We start from the raw sequence: 10557 nt of genomic DNA, 5'->3' as shown, positions 1-10557 counted from the left end.
GCAAGAAAAAACGAAGCAACAAAAAACAAAACAAATAAAACAAGTAAAAAAAATGACGAGGAAATAAATAAAGAATGAAAAGAAAACAGGAAAATTAACTTAACATATACAGGTGAGATCTAATTAACACCTGACCAATTAAACAAACGAACACACACACAAACACACACATTGGATCACTTCAACCCAAAACACCAAATTTAGAGAGAGAAAGAGAGAGATAGAGAGAGACAAACGCAACCGGAAACTGACTAGAGAGAGAGAGAGGGAGGGAGGGAGGCAGAGGCGGGAGGGATTAATACAGAAGTGACTCAGGGAAGGCTTAAAGAACATCTGGCAACTCTTTGGACCTTCGGGTATAAAAGGAGGCGAACTGACCGAAGAATCATCAGTCCCCAAGTGGAGAAGCTACTGAAAGGTCCTCTGTACGCCCTTGTCCTACCGAAGTTTTAGCACGAGGGAGAGAGAGGAGTGGAAGAAAGTAAGCAAGCAGAAAATTAAACAAGTCAATCAAGTAAGCAAGATGCAGTTTGTCAGTGTTCTCCTCATGGGGCTCCTCGCCGCCACCGCTGTCCTTGCTGGTCCAGGTCCGGCTCCAGCTCGTAAGTAACTTGTTTTTTTCCTTTTTCTTTATTTTTGTTTTTCTCTACTATTGTTTTTCTCTATTTTTCTCTTTACTCTTGTTGTTTTTCTTTGTTTTTCTTTACCTTTGTTTTTCTCTTCTATTTTCTTTCCTTTATTTTTTTTTACTTGTTTTTCTCTTCTATTTCTTTCCTTTAATTTCTGTTTTTCTTTTGTTTTCCTTGATATTCAGTTTTTCCTTCCTCTTTTTCTCTACTATATTTCGTTTTATTTACTTCTAGTTCCTTGTTTTCCTTCCTTTCTCAATGTTATCCTTATGTTTTCTTTTCCAAACATTTTATTCTACCATATTTTTTCCCCTGCTTTGTTTTCCTGGATTTCCTGTTTTCCTTTCTCCGTTTTGTATCTATCTCAGCATATATTTCTCACATCTCTCCATCTAACAGTACAGAATCTCTTATCTCCTCAACATCCTTACTCCCCATAATAATCCTCCATTCTATTCTATCTTCTCTGTAAACTCCCTTCTGTTCCTCCCTTTCCCTAATCTCCCTTCCCTTGGAGAGTCCCTTCCCTCCATCCTCCCTTACTGTATCTCCGCTTGCCATACCCAACTCCCATAACCGTTCCCCCTTCCCTCTTACCAATTTCCCTTCTGTTCCTCCCTCTCCCTAATCTCCCTTCCCTTCTTCCTTCCTGTATCGCCGCTTGCCATACCCAACTTCTCTCCAGTAATCCCTTCTCCCTCCCAAAACCGTTCCCCCTTCCCTCACCAATCTCCCTTCTGTTCCTCCCTAACCTCTCGCTTCCCACAGGCGCGGAGGGAGACGCTGAGGTGGTGGGGCGCGGGACTAAAAGTGAAGGAAGTGAAGGAAGTGAAGGTGGTATCCGTACTGGAGACGGCGTGTATGCTTACATTCCTGGCCTTCGCGATTTCGGCAGCCTGAGGAACTTCTTTAACAGTGAGTATTGTGTTTGGGGTTTTATTTGTTCTACCTTTTTTTTTTTTTTTTCTTTTCCTGATAATTTGTCTCTTACCTCTTCTTTCTCGACCACTTCCATTTTAATTAATTTGGTTTCTTTCCGTTTTTCTTTTTCCTGATAATTGATGATTTTCGACTCTACTTTTTCCCTGTTCATTTTTTTCTCCTTAATTTGTCTTTTCTTTTCCTGTTCCTTCTCGACCACTTACGCATTCTTTCATTTTTAAGTTGTGTTACGCTCCTTTCCTCTAACCCACAATACGCGATACACTACATACGGAAACACTTGTCATGCAACACACCAAAGTTTCTCGTTTATCTTCAAGCGATACACTACATACGGAAACACACCAAAGTTTCTCGTTTATCTTCAAGCTCAAGGTTACAATTTACCTCCACAACTTTTCTTATTCTCGGTAAAACATTTCTGCTTCAAAACAACTCTGGAATGCATGGGTGTGGTCTGAGGGAGGTCAAGGGGATTGGGGATGTCCGGTGTTCCGCTGGGAGATATTTCTGTCACGGTTCTTGATCACGCGGAAGGAAGCGTGACGAAACTTCTAGGACATCGCGTGTGGCTAAGTTTTGTGTCCTTGGCGGCATTGCATGAGTCACGCTGCTTGTCCTTCGTCCGCTCTTTACTTATGTCTTTCTTTTCTTATTCTTTTTCCTCTTCAACTTCCTCAACTACCTTTCTCATTCCTCATTCTCCCCTGACTGGCTTCTTGGAGACTTCTTTGCTGTTTTTTTTTATAGTTCTGCAGCAAGACTAAACCCATTGCAGCCAACTCTTGTGACTCGATCTCTTCAGTGTCATCCACTTCATTCCCTGGTCATTTCCTCGCTGGTTTTCTTTCTCATCCAATTCTAACTGGCCTCCCTTCTCCCACAGGAATCTTCGGCCTGGGCAGACGTGACGAGACCCAGGGAACGAACGAAGGAGACAGCAGCGAGGGAGGAGCCAGCCACGGCGGGGAAAGTGACTCGTCCAACAGGGAGAGCGCACGAGGCCTCCTTGGCTTTGGCGATCTGTTTGGCTTCAACTCCTTCATCCCTGTGTTCCGAGCCAAGAAGTACAACGTGACCTACACCAACTCATCCCTGGAAGTGGTCAAATACGGCGGCGTGCCCATGGTGGTGAACAGGACCATTGAGGAGAGGAAGGCAGAGGACGGCTCGGTTTATTTCAGCGTGGTCTCGACTCTGGTTGGGCCGTACAACTCCACGGAGGTCGACGAAACTGACGGAGGGTATACTACTGAGGTCAGCCCCGCTACTGAGGACGACCTCGAGCTAGTGAAAGAGCAGGTGAGGGCTTGAGATGCGTCGGTTTATCTGTGATGTCGGCAAAGGTTACGTGTTTGTGTTGGTTGTCTTCACGGGCGCCGGCTTGATTCAGGAGGTGTTGGATAACTGGTCTGAAGCGCTTTACTACAGTGTGATTGCTTTGTCTGTGGCTTTCACCTATCGCCTGGCATCCTGCTTGCACGACCTGGAGCAGCGGTAGTTGTTGCCTCAGACGCGCCGGCGGGAAATGTAGTCTGTTTAGCTGTCTCAGTTCTCTTTGCCCTTGTTTTAGTATGGTGGGGTGGGTGGGTTGGGGGGAGGTTTGTTCATGTTTTTTTCTTTTAAACTGTCTTCTTTAACTTCCGGTCTCAGTTCTTTTTGTTTGGGGGTTGTCTTCATTTTTTAAGCTTTTGTCAGTCCTCTTTTGTTTAATTTGTCCATTTCTTTTTAGCTTTCTGTGGCTTTGTACTTTTTTGTACATTTTTACTTGTTCGCCATGCATTTTTTCGTGGCCATGTGCTTCCTTCCTGCCATTGCTGTGTGCCTCTGTCCATGTGTGTGTGATCCTTACCAATGTGTGGTCTAACGCTGCCTCTGATATGAGGAACCTATACCTAATATAACATGCTAACTGCTATACCTCAAGAAACCTATACAAAATGCTTTAACACCTAACCAACTCTAAACATATAACCTATTCCAGAACGTTTTACCACCTAACAACCAAACCTGACTTACCTCAATACACAATACCAAACAACTAATTATACTAACATTAATATACCCAATAATTAGAACAACAACAACAAACATACTTATAACCTAATACAACCCTAATACAAAATGCTTTAACATATGCTATAACCCTTTCTATATTAACTAAGTGATAACCCAAACTTATTCCACAACGTTTTACCACCTAACAAACCAACTGTTACCCTCAATACACCTGTTCCAAAACGTTTTACCACCTAACAAACAACCTTACTTACCTTATACAATCCCAAACCAACATTAAATACCCAATACTTATGTTATAACCGACATGCTTATAACCAATGCTGTAGTTCCGCCCCAATGTGCTGCTTCATAAAGGCGTAACCCAACCTAACCGAACTTGTCATCAGCTGCTTCCAAATAATAAAGATTTAACCTGTTTTATTTGTTTGCTTCTTAATTTGCTGCTTCCCTTTATTAATTGACTGATGGAGTGCTTTGCTGCTGCTGTGTCGTCTGTGTGTTACTAATCTTCTTCGTCAGGTAAGTTACTTGTTTTGTTTTTTGTCGTTTTGCCCTTGTAGTCTCCTTATGTCCTGTCAAACTTGGGTAAAGCCACGTTGCCTTCTATTCCTTTCTGATCAGAAGTAATTCACATTTCCTCTTATTTATATTGTCCTCTTGACCATCCTTTTGTTTTTCTTTCTTCCTCGTCAAACTTAGGTAATGCCACGTGTTGTTGTGTTGCCTTCTATTCCTCATTCTGATCAGTTATAAGCAATTCAATTATTGTCTTTATTTACTTTGTTCTCTCTCAATTCAATTTTTCTCCTCCATATTGTCTTTTTTTACTTTTCCTCTTTCCATAATCTTTGACCATCCTTTCCTTCTTTACTTTTCTTTATTTACTTCGTCTCCTTTTTTTATTTGTTTACTTTATTTACCATTATTCCCGACCGTCCTTTCCTTCTTTTTTATTTTTTTCCTTTTGATTTTCTTTACTTGTTTTCTTGCTTTTGTTTTCTTAATTATCTGTTTTCTTTTGATTTTGTCTTTGATATTGATATTGCTATTCTGATACTCTGTTTTTCCTTACTCTGATCAGATGCTTTGCTTTGTTAATTTCAGTCTTCGTTAAGTTGACTAAATTCAGCTTGTTCTTTTATTTTTGCATTCGAGGAAAGCAGTTACTAATATACCAAGTCAACACTTCGATTTTCTTTAATTGTCTTGCTTTTTTTCTTAATTTTCTGTTTCTTTGATATTCTGGATTTACTTTACTTGTTCATTATACCAAGCCAATGTTATTCTGTTAGTAAATCAATCCCTCAATCAGAAAAAAATATAAACCCGATCAGTTCTTGTCTGGTCACGTAGAGGAAAATTTACTCCCTTTTCCCTTTAGCTGAAACGTGGAACTCAACCTTTCCTCTACGGCCTTCGAAACTGAAACGCGCCCACACGAAAAACTGGGTCAATTAGAAAGTTTCACTCCCAACCTCATAACCTCAACTCAACCTTCTTTCTTTCCTTTACAGCCTTCCACGAAACTGAAACACACCCTCACCAAACGCTGGATCGTCTCATGGCTGCGAAACAAGCTGGCGAAACGGGAAAACCGCGAAACGGAGACCTCGGAGAACGACCTGACTCCACACAACGACGGAAACACGAACACGCTGGAGAAGGAAAAGGAGGAGAAAGAGAGGGAGGAGGAGCGACCCACAGGTAACTCAATCACCTACATTGGCGACACTGATGTAAACTTTATCTCATCCCCTCTACGCGCCCTCAATCCCGATGCTGAAGTGTTCGATCCTACGCTGATGAGGGAAGCTGATAACGAGTTCTTTGAGAGGCGATTTGAGCATTCTAAACCTCTTAGAAGCCAACCCATGAGATTTGAACCCCTTAACAGCCAACCTCTTCCTTCCCAGCCACTTAGAATGCACCCACTTCGATACCATCCTAGTGGAATCGAACACCTTTCTTCCCAACCTAGAAGAATCCAACCCCTTTCTTCCCAGCCGCTCAGAACTCTCCCCCTTCATTCCCACCCCATAAGATCGGAACCTATTGTAAATCAACCTCTTGTGTATAGGACTTTTAGGGAAGGATATAGAAGGGTATAATTTCTTTTTTTCTTTTTTTCTTATCTTAGTTCCTTCCTAGAATATCTTGATCGTTCACTCCTGCGTCGGTTTGTGAAAATTAAAGGAAATGAGTGAAAAGAAAAAAAATATGATTGTTTTCTGTCTTTCTGTTTCATTATTTTCTTTTTCTTCTCCGTTTCGCTCATGTCCATATTTTTCCTTTTTTTTCTTTTTTTTCTGTTGATTTCACTTCGTTTAATCCGTTTATTCCGTTTATTCGTTCGTTCGTTCGTTAGAGCAGCTTTTTATTTATCTATTTTTATATAGTTTTTTTTATAAATTACTATTATTATTATCATTACATTTATTACCTATTGCCTTAAATGTGTGTGTGTGTGTGTTTGCAAGTCATAAAAATCACTCATACATGAAATATCAATAAGCAAAGACACATTATTTTTTTAACTACAAACAACTCATAATATAATACTCATGCAAATACCAAATGTCTGCCAAAAGTGTCAGCCAAATCGGTGTTACAAATGTCTTTTAGTGTCAAAAAAATTCTGCCAAATCAATGCGAAAAATATCTAAAATGTTTAAAAGTCTTTGCTTCAAAAATTCTGCCTAACTCAAAAAATGTCTGATAATGTCACAAATCTCAAGTGCCAAACTGGTGTCAAATCTTTCACAGTGCCAAAATATATGTGCCAAAGACTACTTTTACTCGTATGTTTAAAATTTTGTATGTGGATGTGAATTTGTTAGTGCGTTAAAATTTCTGTACGTGGTTTAAGAATTTGTATACGTGGAATTTGACAAGTGTTTCCGTCAAACCTCAAATTCTCACAGCAATGCATTATTTTTATACTTTTATGAATAAGTAAACGTGTTTTGTAAGGAATCTATGTGTTTGTTTACCTCCCTGTTTGTCTACTCTTGGGATATTATAGGGGAAATAAATAGTATAATATATAGAGTGGAAATAATAATAATAATAATAATAATAATATGAAAGATAGAAAAATAGAAGAGAGTAGAGAAAAAAAGGAATATGAGATGAGAAGGGAAAAATAAAGATTGGAAAGAAAGTAATAAAGAAAAAGGAGTAAATAGGAGGAAACATGAATAGCAAAAATGGAAAATAAGGAAGAATAGAAGAGGGAAGAGAAAAAGGGAATATGTAATGAGAAAAAAGGAAAAAATTTGAGAAGAGGAATAAAATGTAGGAATGAAAATGTAGGAAAAATGGGAAAGGTTACAGAGAACGATGAAGAAGCGAAGTGTGAAGGAGAGGAGAGGGAATAAAAAATAAAAAAGAAGGAAAGGATGGCCAGGATAAAAAATATGGGAAGAGCGAGAGGACAAAGTAGATAAAGAAGACAATAGGAAAAATAGGAAAAAAAATGTAAGAGGAATTGGAGGAAAATGAAAACGAGAGGAGGAAGAGGAAATGGACTAAGAGGAAAAAAGTAAAAAAAAAAAATGACAGTCAGAAGGACAAATAGATAGATAGACACAAACGCAAAAAACACACATTGAAAGCACAAATCTCTCTCTCACACACACACACACACACACATCCTCCATCCAAACACCACAAAAATTCATGCACGACGCAATACACATACTCTGTTACGCAAACCGGATGTATGACGCAGATACATAGTTTGAATATAACGCGGAAACACGGACGATCGCTTCGGTCATGGAGTTCCCTGTGTGTGTGTGTGTGTGTGTGTGTGTGTGTGTGTGTGTCCGATTGATTGTATGTTTCCACCCTGATGCGTTGTGTGTTCGTGTCCCTCCTGTGTGTGTGTGTGTGTGTATGTGTGTGTGTGTGTGTGTTTGATTGGTCTATTTTCTCGCTTATCTAAAGTAGAAGAGGAAGAGGAGAAGAGAGGAAAGGAAGAAGAGGGAAAAGAAGAAAACATAACACAAGTAAAAGATAGATGATGATGATGATAAAAATAACTAAGAAAAATAAAAAAATAGAGAAAAAAAAGAAAGAGTAAAGAAAAAAATAATTCCAGCGAAAGGCACGAAGAAAAAAAATAAAGAAAAAAAAACAAGAAGAAAAACAGAAACAAGAAAAATAAAATAAAACGAGAAAATAAAAAAAAACAGTAAAAAAAGAGGAGCAAGAGGAGGAGGACAACCATGGCAACATCACAGGTAAGGTTCAACAGGTATACCGTGATTCGCTTTCCCTTCCAAGAACTTACCTGTGACAGCGGCCTTGAAGGGGAGGCTTGAAGGGCAGGTAAACAGACAGACAGACAGAAAGAAAGATAGATAGATGAATATAATAGATAGACAAAACACAAAAAAATAAGATACTATACACAAAAATGAATACCAGATAAAGATAGATACAAAGAAAAAAATATTACAAGATTTGATTTTTTTCCTTCGTTTTTTCCCTTCGTAGGGCAGGTAGACAGACAGACAGAAAGAAAGATAGATAGATGAATATATTAGATAGAAAGAAAACAACAACAAAATAAGATACTATACACAAAAATGAATACCAGATAGATAGATACAAATAGATAAAAAGATAAAGAAAAATATTACCAGATTGACGGATTTATAGGAAGATATGAAATGAACAGAGATAGATAGATAGAAAGACAGATAGATAGATAGATAGATAGACAGAAAATAACAAAAAAATAAGAATCTATACACAAAAATGAGCACCAGATAAAGATAAAGATAGATAAAAAGAAAAGATATTACAAGATATCGAGATGAACAGAGATAGATAGACAGATAGATAGATAGATAGACAGATAGATAGATATAATAGATAGACAGAAAATAACAAAAATAAGATAGTTTAAACAAAAATGAATACCAGATAAAGATAGATAGATACAGATAGCTAAAAATAAAGAGATAGAGAAATGAATAGACCAATAAATAAGTGAGTAAATGATCGAATGAGTAGATAGACAGATAGATAGATTGATAGAAAAAATGTATGAATGATTGACTATAAATAAATACATCTAACGAATCTAACATTACACAAACAAACAAACAAATAAATACATAAACAAACTTAAACATCAATCATTTTACCAACATTTTTATTTTCATTTTTATTTTCTTTATTTTTCTCTATTTTTCCAATCTATTTTTCTCTTATTTCTTCTCTTTTCTTTCCTCTTTCTCATTCTCTCTCTTTTTCTCTCTTCTTCCCTCCCTCTGTCCCTCTCATTTTTATTTTCTTTTTTTTCTATTTTCCCAATATATTTTTATCTTTATTTCTTCTCTTTCCCTGCTCTTTCTCATTCTCTCTTTCTCTCTCTTTCCCTCCCTTCCTACCCCTATCTCTCTAGTGACTGACAGCCAACACGTTGCAAACCTATTAAATAATTACTTTTCCTCGGTGTTTAATAATAACAGTCCTCCCGTCACCACCACCAACACCAGTACTAATGTAAATCCCGAGCATGCATTGTCTAACTTTGAAATAAAACCTGATGAAGTCCTTAAAGCCCTCAAATCACTTAAAACAAATAAAAGTCCTGGACCTGATAAAGTATATCCAACTCTGCTGAAAGAAACAAAGAGCGAAATACTCTCCTCCCTCACAACCGTATTCAATATGTCCTTGCGACAAGGCATTGTCCCTTCAGATTGGAAAAAGGCTAACGTGACACCGATTTTTAAGAAAGGAGACAAAAAAGTACCAGGTAATTACAGTTCCATTAGTCTAACTTCGGTTGTAGGTAAGCTACTTGAGGGCATAATTAGAGACGAAACTGTGAGTTACCTTGCCACTCATTGATTGGGGACTCACAACATGGCTTCCGAAACAAAAGATCCTGCCTATCAAATCTATTAACCTTTTATAACGACCTCTTCACTGTTAATGACGTAACCAAATCAATTTACTTAGTCTAACTTGATTTCAAGAAAGAGTTTTATAAATTCACTAATCATAAATTACTTTACAAATTAAAGCAAATAGGTATTGACGCGAATTGGTTGAGCAACAAACAAAGAGTAGTGATTGACGGATTTAACTCAGAGTGGGCGCCGGTCACTAGTGGCGTCCCTCAGGGCTCGGTTCTTGGCCCAGTGCTCTTCATTATTTACATCAACGACGTGGATGTTGGACTCAATAACCGCATTAGTAAATTTGCAGACGACACAAAGATTGGTAACTCGGTTCTCACTGGCAAGGCCTCCAAGAGGATTTGCACAAAATTTCAACGGTCGGATAGATGGGAGATGCCTTTAACGTAGACAAGTGCCAGGTCCTTCAAGTTGGAACGAGGAATAAGAAGTTTGATTACGAAATGCGCGGCGTTAAACTCAAAAGCGTTCAATGCGTCAGGACTTGGGGGTCAAAATCGCGTCAAACCTCAAATTCTCACAGCAATGCATCGATGCAGCAAATAAAGCGAACAGAATGTTGGGCTTCATTAAAAGAAACTTTTTATTTAAGAATAAAGATGTAATACTCCCGCTCTACAACAGTTTAGTCAGACCCCACTTGGAATATGCGGTACAGTTTTGGTCTCCCCACCATGCAAAGGATATTGCTAAATTAGAAGGTGTTCAGCGTCGGGCAACGAAAATTATCCCTTCCTTGCGCAACAAATCCTACGAAGAAAGGCTTTCTACCCTTAACATGTTCTCTCTGGAGAAACGTCGCCTCCGAGGAAAACTGATCGAATGTTTTAAAATACTTAATGGTTTCACGAATGTAGACAGATCAGCATTGTTTATGATCGATGACACTTTGCGCACGAGGAACAATGGCGTAAAACTCAGATGTAGACAAGTAAATTCAGACTGCACAAAATTTTTCTTCACCAACGTTGTAGTGCGAGAATGGAATAAGCTCCCATCATCAGTGGTCCAGTGTAACACGATTG

General features: G+C 38.4%; 1 protein-coding gene and 1 long non-coding RNA gene across 3 annotated transcripts; one reads left to right on the top strand and one right to left on the bottom strand.

The window, feature by feature from the left end:
- The first annotated feature begins 376 nt into the window (after positions 1 to 376).
- LOC126985680 (uncharacterized) lies at positions 377 to 6566 on the top strand. 2 transcript variants are annotated; one of them, XM_050840829.1, is made up of 4 exons: positions 378 to 602; positions 1398 to 1544; positions 2458 to 2873; positions 5108 to 6566. In XM_050840829.1, exons 1-4 carry the CDS (start codon positions 524 to 526, stop codon positions 5699 to 5701), a joined length of 1236 nt encoding a protein of 411 aa, XP_050696786.1. In that variant the 5' UTR covers positions 378 to 523; the 3' UTR covers positions 5702 to 6566. The 2 variants fall into 2 exon arrangements, with proteins under 2 accessions (XP_050696787.1, XP_050696786.1); XM_050840830.1 differs by lacking the exon at positions 5108 to 6566 and having other exon boundaries at positions 377 to 602; positions 2458 to 4009.
- LOC126985681 (uncharacterized) lies at positions 3153 to 5215 on the bottom strand. The gene is made up of 2 exons (XR_007738899.1): positions 5088 to 5215; positions 3153 to 4993 (listed from the first exon to the last, which is right to left on the bottom strand). It is a non-coding gene; the product is annotated as an uncharacterized LOC126985681 (long non-coding RNA).
- Positions 6567 to 10557: the final 3991 nt, after the last annotated feature.

This window comes from Eriocheir sinensis, chromosome 60, assembly GCF_024679095.1.
Source record: "Eriocheir sinensis breed Jianghai 21 chromosome 60, ASM2467909v1, whole genome shotgun sequence".
In the NCBI taxonomy this organism is placed as follows: domain Eukaryota; kingdom Metazoa; phylum Arthropoda; class Malacostraca; order Decapoda; family Varunidae; genus Eriocheir; species Eriocheir sinensis.
The sequence above is the reverse complement of the archived record's forward strand: the minus strand, read 5'-3'. Positions and strand labels throughout refer to the sequence as shown.